General features: G+C 40.8%; 1 protein-coding gene across 1 annotated transcript in view; it reads left to right on the forward strand.

The window, feature by feature from the left end:
• The window catches only part of PTAR1 (protein prenyltransferase alpha subunit repeat containing 1), a 45140-nt gene extending 18115 nt beyond the window's left edge, over positions 1-27025 (forward strand). Inside the window, exons 3-7 of the mRNA XM_066616840.1 lie at positions 1865-1931; positions 11669-11773; positions 13767-13980; positions 18375-18691; positions 21223-27025. Coding sequence (XP_066472937.1) covers positions 1865-1931; positions 11669-11773; positions 13767-13980; positions 18375-18691; positions 21223-21568 — 1049 coding nt within the window. The 3' untranslated portion in view covers positions 21569-27025. The remainder of the gene's footprint in view (positions 1-1864; positions 1932-11668; positions 11774-13766; positions 13981-18374; positions 18692-21222) is intronic.
• Positions 27026-27515: the final 490 nt, after the last annotated feature.

Below are 27515 nucleotides of genomic sequence, written 5' to 3' on the forward strand. Positions count from 1 at the left end.
CCTTCTCAATCCATTGTAAACTCTTTGATTTTGCTGTATGTCTCTGTGTGGAGATACACACACACACACACACACACACACACACACACACACACACACACACACATTTTTACTGAATTGCAACAGCAGTGCACGATGTTTTTTAACTCTTGCATCAATTCATGCACTGAGGGAGGCGCACACTGGCCAATCAGCATGGCTGGCTATCTACAGGATGGAAGAGTGGTACTAACATCTCCATGCACTTTTGGCTTTAGGGACAGGAGGAAAAATGCAGACTTGACTATGAACGTGTATTCCTGCTTCCATTTTTGGGGAGTATTGGACAAGCCTTAGACCCCCTTCTTACTTTATAGTAGCACCATGGTGCTAGTTTACTGGTACTATAGCAGCAGTATTCCTCATGTTGCTGTGGTAATGAAAAGAGCTCTGTCCTACATGGAAGAACCCTTGCTGAGGCTTCAACCCATATCTATACTGCCCTTCGTAGAAGTTATGGCGTCCCGGGGGGGGTTACAAATAGCATAGGCTCCAGCATAGTCTGGGGCTCCTCGTTTACCTTCTCTGCATGTGAAGGAGTTCTAGTGCATTAACTTCCCCTGCCTCCACTGCCAGCATAACATCAGAAGGGAGTCTTTTTAGATGATCTCAGAAAGAGGTGAGAAAGATCAGGTATTCAGAATTGATCCTGGGGACTGCAGCAGCTCAGTTCATAAGCCTGACATTGGAACAAGTCTGCAGTAGAGTAGCACAAAAATAATTGTCTACTGCAATTCACTCTTCTTTTGCCTGCATAGCCAAACTGTAATAGCTACCATCTGCTGGCACATTCTAGCATCCAGCCCAAGCCAAAATTGCTCAGTCTCTTTGAATGCTGTTTGCTTTTCAGTGTAATTGTTGTGTTTTGATGTATAATTGCAGTCCTCCCTCTCTGAGAATGTTGAGGCATCGGGAAGATGTGATGGATATGGGTACAGTCCTCGGATCCTACAGTTTATAGCTAGAGTAGCCTTTGTTGCTTGAGCACTCTGGATAGGAGCTAGATTTATCAGACAGTATTTGTATCCTGCTCTGTCTTGCCACAGGAGATTAGAATAGCACTTTAGCTTCTGATTAACCCCATGAGATAGCTTAGGCAGAAAGCTCTTTAGCACAGTTCAGTCTGTCTGTAAAGGTGATGCATGTTTCCACCTTTTGCCCAGTGTTGTCCTGTCAGAAAGGGAATATGACCTTTTCAGACTAAAAGCGAGTGTGCATACTCATACCGTACATAAACACATTGCTGTTTTTCTATCACATGTGAGCATATGAATGCACTGTGCTAGACAGTGACTTGCCCATTGCATTAGTAGCTGAGTGGGCTCAGCTTTCTCATATCCAAGTCTCTTGTCTGCTGCACCATGTATTTCTCCCTTTTCCCTGATTTAGATCTATGCCTCCTTATCTTTTGGAACCAGTCCCATAGCACAGTCAGTCTTCAGGCAGCCATTTTATATGCCATTTTGATAAACATCTACAGGATATGCTCTTCATAGTTAAAATGGATATGGTTATGGACCATAGCCTACCTACTGTTTTGTTTTTTTTAATTACTCATCAAGTTGCAAAATTAACAGCAAAGATCTGAAAGGGAATGTGAGGTGCCAAGCTTCATGGTGCTCTGAATAGCATTCTTAATGGGGGTAATTCAAAAACACCCAGCTATTTCACGTCTATTTAATAATTAATTAATTATATTATTATTTTTCACATTTATTAGCTATTAGAAAAAATGTATTGGTAACGAGTATCATAGACTTGTCTAAGATGTAAAAAAAATTAACTTCAGTAGTTTCTGATGCTTATCTTTTTTTTTCTTTTTTAGACCTGATAGATATCACCTGCACATTGCTTCTACTCAACCCAGACTTCACTACTGCATGGAATGTAAGGTACATTTGGTTTATCAAATGAGGATGCAAAGACTTCTGGTAGCTGCTTAACTTCCTAGCAAATCATAGGCTTTGTTTTGAAAGGTATTTAACTGCATACCAACTAACTTTTTGGATAAGGTATCCTGAGAAATCTTTTAACATCATTTTCATTATAGTGCTATCTGATGATGGCATTTTCAGACCATGAATTTCTCCTTCTGAGTACCCAGACACCTGAGGGAGAGGATACGTTATGACCAAACATATAGTCACCTATTGCTTTAAACTGCAACATATTATGGAAAGACAAGTTGCTATCCAGTTCTTGTCTACGTGGCAAATGAATGTGCAGAAATCAGAACCAGTTCTTCAGATTGTATGAATCTCTTGTATATTGTTTTGATGAATCATTAAGGTGACAGGTTACAGTGAAATGAAAGGGGTGTATTCGTATACGTGTATGAAGTTTGGTTTTTTAAAAAAACGTTCTTGTAGCTTGCTCCTTAACAAAGGTGGTCATGTTAAGTTCAGTGGTCTTTAATGTATGCTTAGATTTGTGACTTGGTGGATAGTTTTTCAAAAATGTGATCAATGAAATTTGCATTAAATAGTGGTATGGCTTAGAACTTCCACCAGATCTCCTTTTGTGAACAGTTACATTTGCTCAGTATTGTCAGTACTGATTGGCAGCAGCTCTTCAAAGTTTTAGACAGAATTTTTCTCTGCCCTACCTGGAGATACCAGGCATTGAACCTGGGATTTTCTGCATGCACAGCAGAGCTATAGCCCCCTCCCTCAAATTTCATCTTGGATGCAGTAAGAGGGAAAGGGAAAAAGGAAAAGCCAGGAATTGAGTCTATGTGCTGGGAGCGGGAGGGCACTTCCAATGTATGCAGGAGGGTATGCACAAGGTATGCACATACCACAAGGTATGAGGGTTGTATGTGTGCAGTGCTGGCACTGAATGTCACCAGTTAATTGCAGCCTCTGGGCATGGGCTCTCGACTAGCCATGACTGGGAGTTAAGCTGAAGGCAAGTCACTTTCTTCACAACATCCTGGGGCTTAAAGCTAGAAGGAACTAGGCTTGAAGGATGCCCACCTGCAGGCATATATTCTCTGAGCTCAGTTTGTTCTTCCCCAATAGAACGTCCCCTCTCAGCTTAAAAGACTGGGTAGGGGAAGACAAGGAATTGGCCTTGCATAATGTTCATCTGTGAGTTCAGTCTCCCTCTTCCCTCCCCCACCATGCATTGCAAGAGGAAGTGCCCTCTGGCAATTTAAAGGAGAGCCAAAGTTAAGCTTTCAAAGCTTTCTGATATCGTGGAGCCTAGCAACTACTCCATTGGATGAGACATATAGCTCAGTGAACCTAGTATCCTGTTTCCAATAGTAACTGATGCCATAATGTTCCGAGACTGGTGTTGAATTCCCAGAGGAGAGAGAGCAGACCCCTGGAAGTTCTCAGGCTTAATTATGAATTGATGCCCTGGACTTTACACCTCAAATTGGTTTTCAAAGATTTGTGAAACTCCCTTACATGATTCCCACAACCTCACAACACACCGCAGACTACGCCTATAAGTTGATCTCGCAGATAAGTCAAGGGCAGGTTTTTGAGCCAAAATTATGGGATTTTCTATGACTTTCGGATAAGTCGGGGGTTAAACTTGGGGGAGGTGTCTGACAATAGTTTTGTCTGATTTTGACCTGACACCAGATCCTGAAAAATAACCTATCAGCAATTGTTACGTATGAACTGTACAGTCTCTATTAAAAATATAGTAAAGGATCATAATATTAACTTTTTTAATTCTGGTCTTCACAACCTTTTTGTAAACACTATCAGAGTAAGTGCACTGTAAACAACATACCAGTAGAACAGTGGTTCCCAAACTGGGGTACATGTGCCCCCAGGGGCACTTGACAAGACCGTTAGGTGTACTTGAAAAAGAATTCAATAATGGCAGAAAAAGTCAAGTAGTGCTCCAGAATGCCTTGCAGAACCAGCAAGGCAAGAAGGTAGATAGCTAGTTGACTGTGAAAGCCCCACCAATAGCTCATTTTTGGTGATCAGTTCATGTATGAATTAGTGATTGAAAACCAGCACATTAAAAATGCTGAAATATAATATGGAAAGTGATCAAGAATTTCTCAGGACACTTCTGGTGCAAAACAGTGAAAAGGGATAGTCTTCTGTTCTTCAAACAGACAAAAAGAGAAAATACTGAGATGAATACATGAAGTCTGGGTTTTCATATGGAGGAGATGAAGGCTTATATTATTGGTATTAATTACAAACATTTAGCTAATATGAGGGGTACAATTTATGGAAATGGGCTGCCAAGGGATATGCAAGTGAAAAAACATTAGGAACCACTGCAGGAGAACCATTAATCAAATCCTTCTTTAAGGTGCCTGGTGTGTTAAGTCAGAGGCTCTACTTATATAACTTGTAACACATAATTGGGAATGTACAATTTAATTCACAGCAGAGAGACAAGCAACAAGGAATTAATGTGAGCAAGAGCAGCTGCACATAGTTGCAACCCTATTTATTCAGAAGTAGACCCATTGCTTTCCATGGGTGTTATTCTTAAGTAACGGTGCACTGACTTGTAGGCTGGGACTTTGTTTCAAGTGGAAACGAGGATGACATCCTGGTGTTTAAAAAAAAAACAGACATCTGCAAAATGCAAGCATTTGCAAAATGGAACAAGGCTGCAGCAAGCTCTGCTATTAAAGAAGGAGGCTGGCTTCAATTCAGTGGAAGTCTCAGGAGCAGTGAAAAGGTTAACTTTGGCTGGAGCTTTCCAGGGGTTGCCTTGGAGATTGACAGCCCTCTAATGATCTCTGCATTGCTCCTCTGGTGCCACTTGAAAAGCAACTTCTCTGGAGTTGCTTGAAAAGCTCTGTACCCTGAGCAACCTCAGAGATGGTCACCTCACCTTATCTAAGCTTGATTTATTGGCAGAAATTTCTCACCCTATAGGTGAGTGTCTATGGTAGTTAAAAGTAAGTAACGAGTTTTGTTGTTTAAAGATTTAATGTAGTTATAAACCTGAATGTAAAATGCTGGAATAGGGGTGTGAAACATAAGGCCCAGGGGCTGGATGTGGCTTTTTATCCAGCCCGCAGGCTCTCAGCTGCTGAGCAGTGCTGAGGTGTTACTGCCAAAAAGGCAGCCCACATGAAAACTGGGCTCTCCCACATTTTGAAATGCAATAAATATTTGCATATTTTCTCTTCTGTCATTTGCAGCTAATGAGTTCCTAGGAGAGAAGTGCTTATTTTTGGTTATGACCTGTTTAATGACATCACTTCCTGCCTAATTACATCATTTCCAGACCTCAGCTGGCATCATGAATGGTATTTGGCCCTCTGTATGAAATGAGTTTGACACACCTGTGCTAAAAACATTTGAAAACCCCTTGAAGTAGATTGCATTACTGTGCACACTTTTTTCAGAGTAAGGTTCATTTTTTTTTTAAATCAAGGAGGATTGCTTCTGAAAAAACTTGCATGGATCTGGGCTTTAAGAGAATTAGCTCATTAGATGGTTTTAAACTGAAAGCTAGCCAACACACAAATTATGTACCAGGCACATAATCTTTAGCAACATCTTGAGAGTTGCTAGAGGCAGTAATACTCTGAAAAATATTTTTTGCTTAAGGAATCATTTTTTAATTGGAAGTGCAGATAATCTGTCACAATAGTGTTCTGAGGTGATTTCTTTAAAACTACATTTATCAAGTTAATAGAAGCCAAAGCTCATGAGAAAGGCATGTAGATGAGTGCAATAAAAGCAGGTATAATTATTCAGGTGTGTAGAATCCAGTGAATTTATAACCAGGGGCTCATGAGCAAAGGCATTTTGCTTTTATCACTTAGTGATATCACCGATAAATGCCAGAGAGAATGCCTTTGAACAGTAAATTGTACATGCATGTTAATATTCCTAAATAAAAGGATAATTTCTTTGATCTTAGCTTGCAACATTCTTTAAACCATTTCTGTCCAACGTTGAATCTATGCCTCAGGGACCACATGTATACACCTGTGGGCCAGGCAAAAATGGGTTAAAATAATCTAATCTTTGAAGTAATGTTGTGAGCTCCATGAATGGGCAGAGATTTGAGCCTGGTGTTGCTGAACGGTTCATCTACAAGTGACCCCAAAAGCTAAGATGGCAGATACTTATTTTGTGAAACTGAATAATTTACTGAGAGATACTAGATTTTTTTTGAATGAATGACTGAATAAAATAAGCCATGCATGACTTGCCCTGGTTATAACCAATGTCTAAGTATGCAGAATCTTCTTGAGATGTGAGGAGGACCTTTTGTTTTCCTATGAGTGTCAGAAAGGTGCAGGTGTTTCTGTGTGGATTTTCTCAGATCAGTTCTCCTATTCATTTGTTCAACAAAGGTCATTTGCTCATTCATCCTTAATCAGATCTAATTTCCATCAGCCTCAGCTAAGAGTGGTTCCTCCCATGGCAGCTAAACACTGACCCTAACAAACTACATATTGTATTCCAATTCCACTCATTAAAGAAGCTACAAATTCTTCTCTTCATAAATGCAACAAAAACTGAATGAGAGAGTATTAATAGGATGATACAGAAATTGTGTACTTACAGTGCCTAAAGGACAGTTCTGTCTTTTATTTTAAGAGCATTCAGTTGAAATAAGAAGCAATGGCTACTTCAGAGAAAAAGTGATTAAACACTGATGGGGAGTGAACTCAGAAGGGGAGTGAACTCAGAACTCAGATAAAGCAAAACTGAAAGAGCATCTTTGTTTTGTTTTACTCGTGCAAGTCTTGTACATGATTGCAAGCAGCCCTTCTATGAGTAGAAGACACCTTCTGCATGCAGAAGGGAACCTTTCGGATCCAACCCATACAGGAAGCACATTCATGATGAATCACATTAACCTCAGGCTACAGTTCTCAGGAACCTGGTTTGTTCCTGAGAACTGTAGCCTGAGGTTAATGTGATTCATCATTGCTTTGCTGAGACAGGAGACAGCAGATGAGCCCAGATCTGGCTATTCTGCATGGGGCATATAAAACTGGAAAAGTGCTTTGTAGGGGTGCTCTGCTGTTCTGCAAGGTGGAGCCATTCACAAGCAATAGCTTGGTCCAGTGATTGCTTTGCAAAATTGGATTTATGCCTGATTAGGCTAGTACAGTGGTTCCCAAGCTGGTGGGCTGCGACCCACTGTGGGTACTGGAAACAGAGCATTTCCCCTTAAGGGGAATGGCCCTGCTCCTATGGCAGTGATAGTGCTGCAGAGATTGCAGCATTGCTGATGACAAGGGGCTTTTTTTACTTGCTGGGGGGGCAGTGCTGGCTTCCTGCAGGGTCTTGGAGGCTTGTAGCCCCACTGATCCTCTGTGCAGCTTGTTCACAAGCCCTTATCTCTGATCTAAAGCAACATCCTGTAAGTAGCTTTAGGTAGGAGATAAGGGCTTTGTGAAAAAGCTGTGGAGGAGATCAGAGGGGGCTGCAAGCCTCCAGGACCCTGCAGGAGGCCAGTGCTGCACCCCAGGTAAGAAAAAAAGGTCCTTATACAGTGGCAGTGCTGTGATCTCTGCAGCACTATCACTGTCGCCCTCCCCACCCACGCAAACACTTATCTGGTTCCAAACTCTCCTGTAGTAGTTTGGGAACTACTGGGCTCATTGGTAAGGGGTTCCAGGTTGTGTGTTTTTCCCAAATAGGAGCTGTAATCTTCAAATCCTCATTTCTTTAACACTCCAGCTGTGTTCTGACTCATCCCCATTTCCTTAAACATCTGCATGAGATGGTATACTTGAGTGTAAGATATTAGTGTAGCAGTATTCTATTGAAGATTTAAAAGACTGGGAGAAGAAACCTTTACTTGAGTACTAATTTGGCTAAATTTAAGATGGGTGGTCTTTTGGTACTATACCTAAGTCCCTGTTCCTTACTTCAGCTAAGCTAAGGGCATGCAGTTGTCTTGGTACAGGTCTTTTAAAGCGCCATGCACACTGATAGTGCTGTATAAATACATTATCATCATCATATGACAAAATTCAGAGCAAATCCTCTCCCCCTGACATTTTTTCACCCTCATTTTTTACTAAGCAGATATAGAAATTATGTGCATAAAGGAAACAGGTCACATCGTTCCAGAGTCCAGTTACTACACTGGGTATTTGGAAGAGATTTTTACTCAGATTAAGGATTTTCACTTCCTCCTCTAGTATATGGTTGAATCATTTGGGTTTGTTCCTCATGATCCTAGACATATACAGTCGTGCGTCGCTTAGCAACAACAGCAACAGTGTAGACCAGCACCTCATCGCCAAGTATGGCTTGATATTATGCGTAACCTCTGAAGGTGAGGAGAGCCATGCTCCCTCACCTCCAGAAGCTTTTCTGAGCCTTGCAAAGGCAGCATGCATTTACAAGGCTCAGACTACCCGTTTTGGACAAAAACGTGTTTTTGGCCGAAAAGACCATTATGAGCCTCACAGAGGCAGCACGCAAATGGAGGCTTTGGAGACAGGGAGGTGAACAGGGGCCAGCAACAGCTGTCACATATGCAGACTGTCGCTGGTCGAAACATCACTAAGCGACACTCATGTGTATATTTTCATGAGTCTCTTTTGTTATGTGGCCATTGCACACTATGAGCAAGTTCACACCATGAATTCCCAGATTCAATGAGGAGTAAGCCAGTGATGTTCATAGACAGGCTAATCTGTTCTTGAATATTCTACCTTGTAGTAACATTATCATTGGCTATACAGGTGTGTGCCACTTAATGACGGGGATACATACTCTGTTCCCCTTTGTTACACGATTAGTTGTTCAGCAAACATTCAGTCCAATCTAGTACCTTTGTTCTGTAAACAGGCACTCCCTGCCAGACACTAGTTGGCTGCACATGCTACTGGAGATAGATTGCCTTTCCTTTGCATTAAGAGCCTCTTTGTTATGTAAACAGACACTCTGCTGCAGGCAATGGGACACCTGACTGCTTCATTAAGAGCCTCTTTGTTGTGCTTTGACCACAGTTGTATATGCGGTCTGTCACTAAGCAGAAGGTTGTTAAGTGATGCACACTTGTATTCTTTTGTTGTAAGAATTATGTAAATTTTGTTATACTGCATCTGTTTATATTGTGTGTAAGATGGTATGTTTATCCAGAGGTTTGGAAAAAACTAACTTTCATAACTCTTCCTGGCTCACTCAGAAGGTCTGCAGTTTAGGAGTCCCTTAAAGTGTCATTCTGAATCCTTAAATTATGCAGCTGGACAGAAATGTTTCTTTACCCAATGCAGTCATTAGCAACCCTTGCATCACTTGTCATGCCAATAAAGTGTTCTGGAGTTGAACTGATGTGATTTTCTTTGTACAGCTTTTGGAGTACCATTGTCCAGTGTCACTTGATGTTATAAACAGAACCACAGGATTTTGTTTCTTCTTTAGAATAACTTTTGCTTGATATTCTGTAAAAGATGCTTAAGTGGAAAGTATAACGAGGGAAGCCAGTCTTAGGAGTGATTCATGCAAAATTATCCTGGTTGCATCATAATAGCAATCGTGAAACAGTTCAAGTTGTCCTAAGTCCCAACCCCACACGTGCTTATAAGTACTTATGTAATCTAATATATATTATATTGAGGTGCTGTGTTTGCAAAATTGCTTTATGATAAAAGTGTTGTCCATTAGTAAATGTTCAAATTGTGGCATGTTGAATCTTCAAGCTTTGGAGCTGGCATTCTCAACCTCTGACATTAATTCTCAAAGCAGCCCCAATGTTTTCCCTTTGCTTTCCCAACACTGACTTTTAGCTAAGAGGTGTCTTAAGTTTCTCGACTGAATGTCAAGCCTGGTGCAGCCTGCCAGGAAACCCAAACCATATTTATATAATAAATAAATTTAAAAAAATAAATATTTAAAATAATAAATAAGAATACATGCTCACCTCAAGTAATTCTGATTAGCTTTTTTTTTAAGCTTGTGCTCAGGATAAATTTGTGTGCCTTCCTACACTCTATTTTTCCCCATACAAATGTAAACTAAATTAGGGAGGGAAATACTATGTAGTCTGTGATATGGGATAAATGCTTTAAGAGCCTGTAGCACCAACGTTTTTATTGGGTTTTTCTTTTTCTTAACAAGCCTGTCCTTTCTTATTAATCTTATTTCCTGCTTCTACAAACAGGCACCAACACAAATAGCTTTAATGAACCATGGAATATTTTGCCAAGAATCAGTGCCCTCCTTTTTTATTCATTTCTGCTTCATGTTTTTTAATGTCTCCATATCTAAGTATTTTGTAAGACATGATAACTCAATTGTGTGTTAACAACAAAATATGTAGAAGGTAGGAACTGTTCAGCTAGTAGGAGTGATTTCTGAGGTTGGCTTCATACATGATAATTTTGGATCCCAAAAGCACTTCTTTGTGAAGCTACCTATGCACGTGTATCTTTGTGCTCTGTGTGCATGTGGTAGGCATGCACAGAATGGCTGTAGCTTAGTGTGTTTTTCCTGTGTTTACATATAGCACAAAAGAGATGTGTGCTATTGTTGCTTATTATCTATATGCAGCTTTTGCTCATTTTCATACATAGAAGACCTTATCGTATAGAAAAATAATGTCTGAAACAGTCCTATGTTCACAAGCTATGATGGGTTGCAGAGAAGAATAAATGTAGTCGGTTGGGAGTTCAGTGGAAAAAAATGAACTTTAATTCAACTTGTGTGCACTGTCTTACACTGCTTTTCATTTTTGTGGCTTTCATGAAGACTGAATTACTGTGTATAGTTGGCAAGACTGGAAATGCCTGAGTTTCCATTACTTAGATAAAATGAGGAGGAGTAAGCCAATTTTATTTGAGGGCAAGAAAAGGAAATTCTAATTTGATGTGTTATACTGCTAAACATCTCCACCAGTCTTGTGTTCTCCTTTTGGGAATTATAGGCTACTTTGCCATGCTTCCTTTTACTCCGAAGACTCACTATCTATGCAAATAACCTTGCTTCCATAATTGCAGACTGATTGCAAATTCTGTTTAATTCTTGGCATGGTTAAACAATTGAGCAGAAGCTACCAGCAGTTCATTTCTGTTCTGCCACCTACTTCAGCCCATTCTACATCTGTGCAAGTTTCATTTGAAATCTGTCAGGGTTGCATGTATGCATGACATGGGAATTTGATCAGGGCGTGTATTTAAATGTGCGTAATGTTTAATGAACTACACAAAGTGATGGTTTGGCTTGTGGGAGGAGAAACCTAAGCAGGCATGAGGAATTTGTGTGCCAACACTAATGACTCTTCCTACTGTGAAGACAAGGCCGCTCAGGAATAGGCTTACTACTTGATTGAGCTCCATGTTTTAACTACTCCTGTCCTAGATTGAGTTTTGTTTTGTGACTCAGTACTATGCTTTGATTATAAATACAGTGCTCTTATTAATTTTTAAATGATTATAGATGCTATGTGCAATATATTTTACAAGTAAATTGTATTTGGTGCTAGTTTACATCTTTCCCCCTAACATCTCCTGGGCATTATGGTCTGTTATACTGTTTTTATAGTACGATGCATGTTGTATAGAATATGTGTAGAGTGTGATTGTTGGAATTGTAATACATATTTATGCTTGTATCTCAAAGGTGCATAAATTTCGTTGTGCTGTAGCACAAGGACAATAAAGTTACTGCTACTACTACTACTACTTTCTCCAATTAATTCATTTTTCTTTTGGCAGGAAAGAGCTAATATTATCTGGCACTTTAAATCCAGTTAAAGACTTGTATCTTGGAAAATTGGCACTGACTAAGTTTCCAAAGAGTCCAGAAACGTGGATTCACAGGTTTGTCTCCTTTGTTTTTCCCTTCTTAATAAGAACATGGAAATATTTGTTTTTCCCTCTGTGACACTTGAGTGACAGGTGCTATCTGGGAACATTGGAGACCCACCACATCGGCTATAGTAAAGTTCTTTTTCCTTATAGTAGCAAATAATCTCCCAGTGAACAGCTATGTACTGAAAAACTTGTGTTTTGTGATATCTGAGAATAGGCTGTGGAAAGGTGGCTGTGGAAATAGGCTGTGGAGAATACTCAGGAAAGATATGTTGAGATGATAGTAGAAACCTCACTGAAAACTTTAACTCTTTGTACCAATGATGAAAGAAGCAAATTAAATATTGGAAATCATGAGGAAAATTCTGTTGAAGTTTCAACAGGAAAGTATCAAAATCCTATTCTAGAATACTATCTAGTTGGAACCATGTAGTTCCATATAGACCATATAGTTCTGGTCCCTCTACCTAAAAAGGGTATGCTAGAGATTGAAAGATTACAGAAAAGGACAAAATTGAGGAAAGGCTGGGAAACTTTACACTTTGGATTTGGAAAAAACATGAGAGGTTCAAATAACTGTCAATGTCATGAAAAGTATGTATATCAAGGGTTCCTAAAGCAGAGCCAACAGAGGTTCCAGTGGCACCCACCTATCTGCCTGGGGCCATGTACCCCCACAAGCAGGATGTAAAGGCAATAACAGTCCCTGGTATATTGCTGTCAAACCTGTACTGCCTTTGAACATGGAAGGGTCTTGTTGCCATAATAACTAGTAGCTAATAGACCATTCCTCCTTCATGAATTCGTTTTATCCTCTTTTAAAGCCTTGAGATGAAAGAAGGAATAGGAGTGGAGAATTATTTTTCTAATAATCTGCCCCCCCTTTTGATGGCCATTTTGTGTTGGTGCCTGCTACTGCTGTATCTGGAATAGTGCCCACAGGCTCCACAAGATTGGGGACTCCTATTACAGAGACAATGTCTCATAATACTGAAACTGTCACCCATTTAGTTTGTCAGTAAGTGTGTGCAAACCAAAGGACGTATTAGCTTAGATTTACGTTTTTAAAGGGTTCATTTAATAGTGGCAACTGGCTAAAGTGACTAAGGGACCAACTGCACAGGGTTGGACCTGTGGACCAACTGCACCATTGGAACTTGTGTTCTGGTACTCTTGTATGCTTTATGGTGGTTGCGAAAGGTGACACACCACATACAGCATGTCCGGACTTCTGCATGCCAGCAACCCCAGGAAAAGCCCTGCCACATCAATATGGGAGGTGGGTGGAATGGGGAGGGAGATTGAGGTAGAGACTGGGACGGGGAAGGATGTGTTGAGGCTAGGAAGAGAGCAGTATCAGCAACATTGCCAAAATCCTATCCGCCACATTGGTGGCAAACTCAGGAAAATTGCTGAGTAGGCCTATTAGGGCAGCAGAGGCTTACCCCTGGGCAAGGGAACAAGTTGTTCCTTATCTGGAGGAGTCTTCCTGGACTACCTCTCTTGCAGGATGTGGTGCATTCCAGTGGCTCGGCTGCATTGGCCAGGGGGGTTGGCGGTGGTGGAGTTTAGTTAGAATTCGTCTATAACAAAAATTGTGTAAGATGTATTTTAGAGGATTGAACAGTGATTAGTTGAATGTTAGGATCTTTCTTTTTTTCTCCTTTCTAGTTCTGTACTGAGAACCAGTATATTAAAAAACAGGGCATCTCAAGAAAGCATACACACACTTTATAGTGTCAGATTCATTATGTTATAGTTCACACACACTATAATTCACACATATGTTACATATGGTGTACACAGAAGCAGTTGCTTGACTCAGTTGATTAGTTAATTAGACTAAATACACAAAATGCTCCCCATTGGCATTAATACACCATTGACATTACAGTGTGTGTGTGTTGTTTTTGAGACACCCCGTAGCTAACAAACAAACAAAAATATTTTCACTCTCTTAAGTCAGCTTTTGTGCTCTTAACTTTTTACACCATTTAACCAGACGATGGGTACTGCAACAGCTAATTCAGGAAAACTCCTTGCCCACTCTTGTGACTAAAGGGAATTTGGAAACGGCGCCCACAGAAAGAATTCAGCACTTAGTGAAAGAAGAAATGGATGTGTGCTGTGAAGCTGCTGGGCGATATCCGAGCAATTATAATGCCTGGTCCCACCGCATCTGGGTTTTACAGCACTTGGCAAAGCTCAGTACAAAGGTATGGTATGGCAGTGACCAAAGGTTCTGGAACATTTTAGGAACCATGTGCATGCACTTGCATGTGTGTAATTTGATCATTTATGGCTAGTGAGCTTTTGAGTACATCAGAAGGTTTAATTCATGGTATGAAACTCCATTGAAAGAATTCATACAAAGAGGAAGCAAACTGACAGCTGCATGACTTGTTAAACAATAACATTAGTAGATACTTCAAATCTATCCTTTTACAAGGGAAGATGAGACTCTGAGAGTTAGAGTAGTAATTAGGATAAATTATGTACAAACCATAAGAGCTTCTGCTAGAACACAGGAAACAATATTGTGCAACAGCTAGTTTAATGATGTGATTCTTTGGCTTTCAGCAGCCTGTTTTCTCTAAAGATGCTGTGCATTGTTAAAATGCAAATCGTGTCTTGGTATAGGTTCAAAGAGATCAAATAATGTAGAAACACCATCATGTTATTTATAAGCGTCTTTCAAATATCAAAAGACATCCTTCAGCTCAGCTTATGATGGTTTAATGAATTAGCAGGACATCAAACAGCCAGAATGTGGCTAACTGGCTTTAAAAATGCCTTATCAACATGAACAGAAATGCCTGTTTGAAAAGCAGTTGGTTCCACCCCTTCAGGGCGGTTCTCTGGGGACATTCTCTAAAATAGATTGTACAAGCAAGTTGGGAATTTGGTACCTGTCCCAATCCTATGATGTACAAGGGCAAAATTTCTAATGACTTTCATGTTGCAATTTCTCATCAGCGTAGCAAGCTTGCTGCCTTTATATTATGCAGGCACATTGACCTTCAACAATAGTGTTACTTGACTCTGCATTCTCCGCTATCGTCTGCTGCCCTGCTGCACGTTTCCAAGGGAAGGGTGCTGACTGTGCAGAAGCTGTAAACTGTGTTCAGCTCCTTGCAGGAAAATCATTTCACAGACTCTTCCCACATCTGTTTGTCACTTGAGAACCTTCAAGAAGGATAAGGATATTCAATAAGAACCCAAAAAAGGATGTTACAAACTCCAAGAGAAAGACAGGCAGTCTAACAACCTCTGTCACTTAATTTCCAGGAGCCCAGGCCACTATCCAAAGTCTCAAGGATTTATTCTTAGGTGTAGTTGTATTTGATGGTTTTGGCTTTAGCTGTACTTCTGAGGTTTCAAATGAGGCTGAGCCAAGCAAAACAGTCACTTTCTACCTCTGTGCCATTGTCTAGTGCTTTCTTCCTCCTGTCTAGTCAAGATGACCCTTTCTTTTTAAAGGTTGGGTGCTCAGTCTTGAGGGAGGGCTTGTCTCTAAGATATGTTTCCTGGCCATTTCTACTGCTATCCAAATGCCTTTCCCCAAATTCTCTCTGATAGTAGTTCTCAGTTGCCAGCTGGATCATAGGATTGTTGAGGTTTCTCTTGAAAGCACCATTTAAACCTCTCCATTCCTGCCATCTTCTCTATTGTTCAACCAGGACGCTGACTCTCACAGTAAACCAGATTAAAGTCTAGGGGGGTCGCTCGCCTGAGAGCTGGAGGAGGTCTCCATTACATCTGATTTTGAAGTAATGTCATCTATGAAGGAAATAAAGGCCACGTATTCTTTCTGCTACTTCAGCATTTTCTTTTTAAGTCATATCCAAGCATTCCGAATTGCCATCATTCTTTACCCTCCTGGAAGTCATGCCATGCTAGACTGAAGAGTAGTCTGAATCAAACCATAGATAATATATTTTATTCTGAGCTCTGAGGTCCAAAAATTCTCCTCTTCCTATGCACTGAGCCAGCAATTGTTGTATAGAAGTGTACCTGAGGAAAATGGAGAACTGTTCAGAAGTAAGAAAGAGACATTCTAGTTGGATACAATCTAGATCAGTGGTTCTCACAACTTTTAGACCGGGACCCACTTTGCAGAATGACAATCTGTCCAGGACCCACCGGAAGTGATGTCATCAACTTGGAAGTGATGTCATGGCCAGAAGTGACATCATCAAGCAGGAAGTGAGTTGGGCTGGATGCAAGTGGGGGGAAAAGAGGGGGGAATAAAATTGCCCCCACTTCAGGGATCTGCTGAGGTTTAAGTGTCTGCAGGGGGTGGGAAGGGCAGGGCTTGGGCTGGATGCAAGTGGGGGGGAAAGGGGGGAATAAAAATGCCCCCACATCAGGGATCTGCTGAGGTTTAAGTGCCTGGAGGGGATGGGCAGGGCAGGGCTTGGGCTGGATGCAAGTGGGGGGAGAGGGGGGCCTGGATCACGGGGCAGAGCTTGAACTGGAAGGAGGTGGTGAAAGAGAAAGCAAAGCAAAAAGAAACATTCCCCCCATTTGCAGGGAGAGGCTGCAGCTCACCTCAGGATAATCCAGCAATGCTCCCTGAGACACTCAGCAGCCACACTCACTCCTGTGCAAGCTGCTCTTTTCCTCCTAGAAGGAGCTTTGAGTACACACAGGCAAGCTGGGGCAAGGGCAGTTCCAGCTTCCAAGATGGCGCCTGCTGCCTAATTTGCCAGTTTCCAAGATGGCAGTCCACATCTTTCCACGACCCACCTGACCTTAGGTTGCGACCCACCAAGTGGGTCGTGATCCACTGTTTGAGAAACCCTGATCTAGATCATTAGAAAACTGATGCGAGTGACAGATTGGAAGAGTATTATTAGAAATGTCAGATGGAGAAACGTGTTCATGGTTACATGGTCACTAAAAGGCCATAATTTTTTAAGGGGCATATTGTCACCTAATTGAAAGTGAATATACATTGGCAAAAGGCCAGAAATGACTACTGGTTTTGCTCACAGCTTTGGTAAAGCTCTGCTCAAGGGAACATTTTGAAATTCATGGATCCAGTTCATGTAGAATAAGCCTTTATATATGGAAATGTAGCTCTTTGTTTGGGGGAGCTTGATATTGACTCCATCTGCCTGTATAGTTCTTGTTTTTCTGTGGGCAGAACTGAGGCAACTGAGAAGGTTCCTTCTCAGAATGGAAGATATGCTCCCTTCCTTCATAATCTTCACATAGCAAAAAGTTATAATTGGTACTAGACATAATTTCTTGAATGAAAAGATCTAGATTTGGCAATAACTGGTTTGGTGGCTAAATGGTTACAAAAGTAGATAACATCCACAACAGGGCAACCTGGGTAGATCTTGAACCTTTGAATGTTCATTGGAGAAAGAGCAGGTTCCCAAAATATTGTATTGTATCTAAAGAAAGTTAGTCATGACTAAGCTACGTTGCAATTAATGGAGCTTAAATTGGTCATGACAAACTTGTGTCATTGATTTCAGTGTTGCGTAATCATGACTGACTTTCTTGGGGTTCAGTCCATGCACAAAACAGCTCAAAGTGTACATTTCTAATTTGAAGGTGAATTTCATGGCCAGGGGTGTACAGGGAAGTAGGGAATATATTTATTTTCCATCTTTGAAACATGGCTTTGGGATTCAAATACAATGGGTCTTCCATATCCATGGGGGTTTGGTTCTGGGACTCCCTGCAGATACAAAATATGTGGATGCTCCAGTACAGAGGACAGACTGGAAGGGAAAGGAGAGGCAGGTTAGCGCGGGGCAAGGCTCATCTGCTATTTTTAATGGATCAGAGCATCCACTGCCAGCCTGAGAAGGAGGAGAAGGCCCATCAGGCAGGCAGGAAGATGGAGGGCACAGATCTGCCTGCTAGTGGAGTGGTGGCGGCAAGGGAGTGGAAGCACCGCCTCTGCCCCTACAGCTGCTGCCCTCGACTGCACATGTGTAGCCGCTGCAAAGATCCGGCCAGCTGGCTGCTCTTCACTTTCTCACCTCTGCTGCTGTAGCCACTACAAAGAGCAGCCCAGCTGGCCAGTCTTTCTCTTTATGGAGGGCAGCAGCTTCTGGAGTCGAGGTAGGAAAGCAGCTGGACTGCTCTGTACAGTGGCTCTGCTCATGCAGTGGACCTCAGCAGCTGCAGGGACTGGGGTGGTACTGCCACCCCATGTCTGGTCAGCTCCACGCCCTCAGTCTTTTTGCTCTGATCCATTTAAGAATAGCCCAGTGAATGGCTGTGGGGGCCAGAGGCAGGTGGGCCGATGGGTTGATCCGTGGTTTGTTAAATCCACAGGTACCAGGCCCATGGATAAGGAGGGCCCACTGTATCTCTTTCTCAAACATACTTCAGGCTATAATATAACATTCATTCTGTCCACTTTAAGGTGTGCTGTACTCGTACATCTTGATTAGAAGTTAGAATTTGCCAAAGTCCATTTCTTCATATAGTTTATTTTGTCACCTTTTGCTTTAGTTATATGGAGGAACTATGGAGAATTTGCCTTGGTGAAAGAGGAATGACCTAAAATTGAGAGAAAATATGATCATCTTGTTTTTATGGACACTTAAAAATAAAAATTTTATTGTTTACTTTTGATTTTCAGATTCTTCTTGATGAACTTTCTTCTACTAAACACTGGGTTTCCATGCACGTTTCAGATCATAGTGGGTTCCACTACCGCCAGTTTTTGTTAAAGTCTTTGATTGGCAGAACTGTGAGTGACTGTACTCTACAGATGCATAATCAGCTGGTCAATCAACAAGCATCCAGTCTTCCGAAAGATGAAGAAAATGATGAAGCAGAAGCTGCCTGTGTGGTAGAAAAAAAGCCTGATCATCCTCTTCTTCTGAAGGAAGAAGTTGAGCTCTGCACTGACTTAATTAATACTTATCCAGGGCATGAAACTCTGTGGTGTCACAGGTAAGGAAGCATATTCAACAATGTAGGGCTGAATGAGAATATTCATCCCTCAAGTCTGCTGAATTTCTCTGAAATGGTGCAAACCATTTTAGTGTTACTGGTATGTGATGAGGTGGAGGAAATGTCCAGCACTGCATGATGAGCACCCTTCTCGTCTTGAGACAAGAACCACATGGAGAAATGTCAAGTAGTCATCATGCTGCAGCAGCTTTATGCGCCTTGAACTCTAGCTGCTTTGTAATCACAATTTTCTTTTGATTTATTGCACTCTGTTTTGGAGTCATGACCCACGTAGAAAATGTCTTCATCTTAATGCATAGTACAACCTCATTCTGTAGTCCATTATTCTACTCTAATACCCTAATGAAAATCCATCTCCAGTCCTATCAGGCTGATAGAATGGGTTGAATATCACAGAATCTCACAGTTGTCAACAAGATACTGTTTAAAAACATCAGATATAGGGAACCAATTCAATAGGACTGTTAAATGACAAAAGGAGCACTGAATGAAGACTACAGAACTGTAGAGAAATGTAATGAATTCTTTGCTCTCAGTCTGCAGATTTCACTGCCGAAAACGTTGAACCTCTGAACCACTTTTTCATCTGAAGTGTGTTTAAGACATAGCATAATGAAACTGAAATAGTGAGGTTTCATTATGATGTGCATTGGATACAGTTCTCTAGGTAATGTGTACATCATCACAGTTCAGACCACCTGCCAGAATAAGAAGTAGTTCAGGTGTGAGTCCTCTTCTGTATCTTCTGCAATGGGGAATTTCTATTATATTAATGCCCCTTCCCCTCTCATATGCAAATTCCCTCACTGGCTTTAACCATCAGTGCTGATATTAACTACGGTTCCCTCAAGCAAGATTTGAAGCAAAGAATAGCAAACTGATTTATGTTACATGGTTGATATCAATGCTTGTGTAATGCTTAAGCATTATTAAGAATATGAGAATAGAATATGCACAGTCCCATAGCATGCTCTTATCTGTTACCAACGGTCAAGTGGTTGCCCACATTAAAGTCTTATAGTTGTTTCTATAGTTGTTCCTAAGGGTTTAGGGTTTGGCAAACTTGCCGTAGATGTAGAAGAGCAAGCGATAAATATTTGTATTTATTTATACATACATAATCTGCTAAGGGCACTCAAGGTGGCTTACAAATAAAATGATAAAACAATACTAAAAACATTAAGCTATGATAAAAACAATTAAAACAAAAGTTTTAATAGTTTATATAAATAGTTGTATAAGTTTTATACATGTGCTTTCTGTTGTTCAAGATTCACAGGTGGTTTATGAAATCAAAAGGGCTCGTTCGATTGGCCTCAAAGATTATGGGTAGAATCCAATTTATTAAAGGTTACATATGGTTCAAAAACAGCTCTTGAATTTTCCTAGGGACTACTGATACTGGGATGCAGGTGTAATGTTTCACCTTTTCAAGAGTTGTGCCAGCCCCAATCTGCTCCATCTGAAATTTTCAAACAGTTGTCAAGGGCACCCTCGTATATTCACACACTGCAGTAAACCGGGGTTATCCAAACTTTTTGGCAAGAGGGCCACATTATCTCTCTGACACTGCGTCGGGGGCCAGAAAAAATAATTTGCATTTAAAATATACATTAATTTACATAAATGAATATATTAGAGATTGAACTTGAATGAATGAATGAAGTTCTCGCAATAGCTGAAGGCACAAAGCAAGGCTGGCCTTTCCTTTGCTGCCACTTCCCAGATGTGGAACAGTAAGCAGCAGAGAGCCCTTGGCCCGCAGCTCATGCAAGAGGTCGAACAGTCAGCCCTAGCAGTGAGAGTGGTTGTGTCGGGCCAGTGTGGGCTCTAGCAAATGTTCAGAGGGCCAGAGGCTCATTGGAGACTGAGAGCTCCCTGTGGGCCAGATTGGGGGTCCCCAAGGGCTGCAGTGGCTCCCAGGCCTGGGTTTGGGCACCCTTGATCTACAAAATGACTGCATCCTCTTAAGCAGTGTTTCTCAAACTGTGGGTTGGGACCCACTAGGTGGGTCGTGAGCCCATTTCAGTTGGGTCCCCACTCATTTCAACATTTTATTTTTAATATATTAGACTTGATACTACCATGGTATGTGACTGCATTTGGGGAAATGTTGCAGACCTGTACTTTGAACAAGCTACTATGTATATTCTTTTAACAATGATAGTAAATGGGACTTACTTCTGGGTCAGAGTGAGTAGGATTGTTAAAAATTTCCCTGCTTAATGATTTCACTTCCAGTCATGACCACTTCCGGTGGGTCCTGGCAGATTCTTGTTCCAAAAAGTGGGTCCCCATGCAGAATGAGTGAGAACTACTTGCTCTTATGTATTTTGTTTTTAGATTCCATGCCAAATTTGCCAAGCCGGAAGTCAACCTTTCAAAAAAAGCGCTTAATAAAATGTGAAGTAATCTATGTTGGGGGAGGGAAGAGGCTATGGAATTTTTTTATAATCAATTATGTTCGTACTAATAGAAGTGCTAAAAGTTTGATTTTCTTCTCTTTGAAGACGGTACATATTCTACCTTCAGCACCACTTAAAGAACAAACTTTCACCTCCAACCACCTCTTCAACAGCAGCAGACAACAGCGATGGGACTTTGATTAACTCTCACCCTGGCATTGCATTTGGTCATGTGACCCAGGCCATGGATATTGATGGCTTGATTGAATCCAGCAGACAAGGCTACACTCAAGAAACAAAACGCCTGAAACGTGCTCCCACTCAGGACTCTGTCAGCCTGGAAGTGGAGTGTAGATTCATCGATCAGGTTTTATCAACGTGCAGAAATGTAGATCAGGCAAGGTTTGCTGGTGCATATAGAAAATGGCTGGTTTCTTTTCTAGGTCAGTGAAAGAGGAAATTTAAAAAAACTGCAGGGTCCTTTGTTGAGTGCAATATTCCCTTTCCAAGCACAGGTGCTCCTATGGCATCTGGCACTTTTCACCCTTTGTTGTTGTCATCAGTGCTGAATTTCCTCTGCCAGTGATGGCTTTAGTTTAATCTTTAGTGGTACCTGATGTTGATCACCAAAAGATTTTTCTGCATTAATGTTTTTGTGTAGGGTGACTGCATATCATACCTGCCCTCCTAACTTTTTAATTCTAGCATAAACTTAAACAAATGTATCTTTTCCCACAAATTAAGATCAGTAGAAGTTTTAAAGCAACTCACAAAATGAATACCAGGAAAACAGATGACCTACTGGTTGAAAATGAACCTACTTTTAAATCTCCCTTCCATTACAAATGCACCTAATCAAAGGCGTTGGCCATTGAAGACAATAGAAAATCATCTTGAATATCGGTGCAGACTGGTTTTTCACCAGGTTTGTTTTGATTAAGAGACTTCCATTGTATCATTGCATTACTTTCATCGCACCACTGCTCTTCTGTAAAAGTTCAGGCTGCAGTTGACCTGTTTCCAGTTCACGTTTGAATTACTCTGAGGACCTTGCTGTACTATGACTTATCCTTCCATTGTAGTGCCAGTTCTAACTGAGTATCGTTAATATGAAATTACAGAAGAGTTGTGAAAAAATTGAACCATCTTATCTCTTTCTCAAACACATAACCCAGCTATAAGGTTATGTAAAGTTCTTCATCACATGTCATTTTTTAATTTATTTTCACTTAAGCCAGTGTTAATTATGTATCTTTCAAAATGTATTGTGAACACTGCAGAATTATGTGAAGCTTCGTGAATATGACTTGCCACAGATAAACCACTACAGATATTTAAAATGAAAATAATGAAGATGATGGCTGACCTTTTTTGTGTTTTAATAGCAGCAAAAATTATGACTTTGCCTTGCAGATGTGTTGATTCTCTCATTGAGGAGAACTGTTCTGCACAGCTTCCTCCTTTTCGCCATTCCCCATTTATGAATCCATAAAATGCAGACTGGGTGGAGAGACAATTTAATTTTCTTGTAATCAGGCTTTTATTCCTTATTGCTTTACTTAACAGCAGGTGAAGCATGATTGATTTGTACTGGTATTTCTTTAGCACTGACCTACATTTTAGATTTCTAAACCATTGTAGTAATACTATGCAAAATACATGAGTCCAACCCACTTGCGCATGCCACACACGCACGCACACGCACACATGCAGTCTGAAGCTGCTTCTGTTGTCCAAAAACACAAACAGAGCTCAAGTATAGGCTCACATGTTGTTGTTAAGAATATTTATATACCACTTTTCAGCAAAGCAGTTTACTGATTGGTTTGCAGAGCTTAATTAATAGATGAATGGTCCCTTGTCCCAAAAGAGCTCATAATCTTAAAAGGTGCAGAGGGAACACTAGCAAACAGCCTCTGGAAGAAATGCTATAGTTGAGTGAATAAGGACACTTGCTTGTCTACCTGCTAAATATTAGAAGAGCCCCACTTTAAAAAAATTCCCCTTTGCTCAGTCATACTGACAGCTTTATGTGCTCAGTGGAGATTCACCCCTGGCACTGTAGTACATGCTAAAGTTAATCATGGCTTAGTTGGAAGTTAGTCAATCAAACCATGGCTTAGTTGGAAATCCCATGAGTTTAGGGAGCCCTTGGATGGAATGAAGAGGATAGGATTGCAGTCATCACTATGAAGACTGTGAGGCTTATGTCTGTGTTTGCACATGCTCTTAAATGTCACAAAAATAAATTTTGTTTGGAAATCATGTACCACTTTAAAGATGGGCAACCAAAATGATAGTTTTACTATGGTTTCTCACCCAGTCTAATAACTGAAGGTCCAGGTATTGGTGAAACATGTCGAATCGCAATGTTTATGTTTCATTTTCTTGTACAAGGAAGAAGGTGCACCAGAAATGGAGCTGGAGAGGCAGTGTTGTAAGTATGGCACACTCCAGAACAAGCTGTGTAAGCAGCCCCTCCCCCTCTGAGTCAGAGCCATTCAGGGAAGCAACGCCAAAATACAATTACTGCCCTGAATGGCTCTGACACTAAGAGGAAGGGCAGCTTGCATGGCGCATTGTGGAGTGTGCCGTACTTAATGCTGCCCCCAGCTCCTCTTCTGGAATGTACTGTTGCTTTTGTAGACAAGAAAGTAACCTGGATAGTAGAAATCCAGTAGATAGTAGAAATGTGGATAGCATCTTAAGGCTGACTCCAGTGAATAAAAGGTGTAGTACCACAGTCGGTTTAACAAGTACACAAGTATTGGAACTAATTAATTTGCCAAAGGATTCGTGTGATATTTAAGATGTCTCTTGCTCTCTCCTGAGTCTGATGTTGATTGGAAGAGAGTAACATGCAATAAGGCCACCTAGGAATAGATCAGTATTCATTTCTTAGTGCCCACGTCTAGAGTTCCCTAAACAGATTCCTTTTTGTAACTGCTCTAATTTGCAGAAAGGACGTTTTTCATGTTTGGACTTTTAATGCACAGTATAATATTACTAGAAATATACAAGTGACATGGGCGATGTAGTCCTCTTACATAATTACATTTTATTTTTATGATGACTTAATCACTTAGTGCACAAATCACTAAGCAGTGAGACTGGTGCATCCATTCATGTCAATGGGATATTTTGGTGCTTCCGTGAAAGTCAATTTCAATTAATAGAGGATGAGCAATACCAGTACATAGTGTATTGTACTCCATTTCACTTTTGAATTAGTCCCTTTCAGTTTTACTGTTCCTCAAGTTATAAATGGATAAGGGAAGACTTCTTTATTGGGAAAGCACTAAAGAAAGTTGCTCATGATGGGCAGATAATTCTCTTTTGATTGATTTGATGAGAGCTTTCAAAGATAATAGTGAAACGTGACTTGAAATCTAGTTTTGCTTTCTGTTTGATTTTTTTAAAAAGCTGAAATCTCAGCTGGATTCCCTGGAGCTATATATAAATAAAGATAACTTCGCTTATTAAATTTGGCAGCCCTTCCATTATCATAGACAGAAGGTCAAACTCTGCCATCAAATATGCATTTGTACCTTGCAGCGCTAGCAGTAGGAATTCGGTGCATTGACATGGAGACCAGTTTTTGAAATGTGCAACTTTCCAAGGCTTCCAGCTTCAAACATTGGTAGCAGCTTGCAAAATGTATGGGAGATTCTTAAGAGAGTCCTAGCCAGGATGACTGGGGAAGAATATCCTTTCAAGTTTCATAAAAATATTCTAGTCATTGTTTTAACAGTTCCAATGAAAACTAAAGAGCAAATAAGAGCCACTTTTTAAACAGCTCAGTTCCTGCAGTGTTGGGACCTAAAAGGAAATACAGTACACTAGTCCAAGCAAAAAGAAAACTAGACAAAGGCTCAAATCCTAACCTACTTTCCCGCACTGACACAGCTGTGCTAATGGGGCATGTGCTGCATGTTGCAGTTGCGTGGCAGTCATTGAGGCCTCTTCAAGGCCAGGGAATGTTTGTTCCCTTACTGTGGAGCTGCATTGCTCTGACCTCTGTTCTGGAAGGTTGGTTGGGGTGGTGGACAAAGTTTCATAGCAAATAAGATGCATCCTAAAAAGTTTAAAAGTCACATAGTTGCACAAACACATTTAAGGGTTTTTTTTTCCCCCGTTGAGTAGAAGCTCTGTGAGACCATTCCTTAGAAATATATTTTCAGGTATGAAAATCAGTGGCATCTTCTAACTGAGAACTCTCACAAGCATGAGTGTTTACTTATTATTTGTCTGGGTTCTTTATTGTCTGGGTCCTAGACTGGGAAAAGGTTATGTAAGTAGCAGTCAAATTTATTTAGCTGTGCCTTGGGGCACTGGTGATTACCATACATTAAAAGTCACCTGGTGTAGTTCTGCAGGACTAAGTATTGCTGGATTGAGCATTTAGCATGTCATGGGTCAAGATTCTCAAACTTAATAATTGAACCAGGGCACTACTGGGGAAACACTTGACTTCATCCATTCAGCACCAAGCACTTGCTCATTCTTCCTGTTCTTTGAGTTGATAGAGAAAATGACATCACAGATCATTAGGTGTTAAAGGATTCAGGAAATATTGTGTCTCCTCTTTGCTGCATTAGTATATGAACAGTACTATTTTATTCTATACATTTATTCAGGTCTTATTGTAGCACCTTTCTGCTGGACATGAATTGCATGTATTTGCAGATGTCACAAATACAGAAAAACAGAATCAGAAGCCTGTTTAAGAGTATTAAAACAATGAGATCAACATAAGCAAACAGTTAAATAATGTATTGTATTATCTGCAGTCATGTGCACAATGGATAGTGCTGACTCAGCAATTGACTCTTCATCTCATATAGCGTATTTACTGGGATAAAATAGGAAGTGTGTACAAGATGGCTATTGCAGCACACTCAGTTGCAAAATGGCTGAATCTGCACTAGTCTTTTACATTCGTTTTAACAAAATAGACAGCACTGACATTTCCCCTGCCATAGTAATATTTGCATTAGGGCAAATATCCTGTTGAACTATGTTTTGATTATGTGTGTTAAATCTGTGTGTTTTTTGTCTTGGTGGAAAGAAACATAACTTTAGAAGCTTTGTTCACCCTTTGAATGAACTTCATTATGGGGGACTATATATTTTTTCTTTTTTTCATATCTAGGAAGTAAACAGCAAAAGGACCAGAGTAGCACATCTTAACATTATGAGCAATGTAGTGTGGTGGTGTAATTAATGTGGAAATTTAACACGGATGTGTACTGAACTGTGGCAATACGAATTCCCATGTGGTACGCGTAAATGCAGCCAACAGCATTGGACGCCATTTATTTGTATGGTTGGTTTGTAACGCTTGTTAATCTATTTTCCTCAACTTGTTACAGAATTTGGTGGAGTGCTTACACTTTACATTTTTTAACTACAATTTTGTTTTAAGCCATTTCTGCCTAAAGTTGCATATACGCAACAGGGATCAAATGTGTACACCTGTGGACTGGGCAGAAATGGGTTAAAGTGGAAAAGTTAAATACAGTTGTTGTCCCCCCCAATATCAGCTGACGATATGTTGTCCAACCACCTTCATGGACACAGAAACCATGAATGAAAGGGAACCTACCAAAAGCGGTTCAAAAATTTCTCCCATTGTGCAAATCACTTATCTACTTGTGATTGTAGCCTTTCTGTGGCTGTTCCTGGGTGACTGCAAAATGGAAGCAGGAAGTCAGGAAGTGAGGCAGAGGGCTGAAAAGAATGTGAAGCTTAACATACAGTTCAAAGAGTTTAGCATTGTATTGTTTTCGGCTCTCTGCTTTGCTTCCGACGAGTGTTTCCTGCTTCCATTTTGCAGTTAGCAAAGAGCCAGTGAGACCCAGGAACAGCCACAGGAAGGCTGCAGTCACAAGCAGATAAATGGTTTGTGCAATGGGGGGGGGGATTTTGAACCCAGAAAATTGAAACTACAAATACTGGATAAGCGGATAGGAGGGGGGACACCTGTATTCAGCACTTGAATAATCAACACGTAATTATTTAGTTTCCTTTACATTGCCAACTTGTATAAAAGAAGAAAACTGTCATATGCTGTAGTCTTGCCCTTACACTTGAAATCTGTTTCAGTCTTTGCTCTTCTCTCTCTAGCCCATTCAAATGTTCTGAAACTGTGGAGACTCTCCACAGCTCCAGAACACCCAGAAGTGTGCCAGAAAGTCCTGCTGCTGCACCCCCTAGCTCCACCCTTAATTCTCCCCGTGGACACTGTTTATCTGCCAAGCAGATGCTGTTCTCCAGGAGTTTCTCTTGTGATTGCAAATGCTGAATTGCCGGTGCTCATAATCACGAGTAGAAAGTCTCACCAGGGATAGCGTTTGCCTGTGGAGAGAAACAGTATCCATAGGGAGAGTGGTGGGTGC

The sequence above is a fragment of the Tiliqua scincoides genome, chromosome 2 (genome assembly GCF_035046505.1).
Source record: "Tiliqua scincoides isolate rTilSci1 chromosome 2, rTilSci1.hap2, whole genome shotgun sequence".
Lineage (NCBI taxonomy): Eukaryota > Metazoa > Chordata > Lepidosauria > Squamata > Scincidae > Tiliqua > Tiliqua scincoides.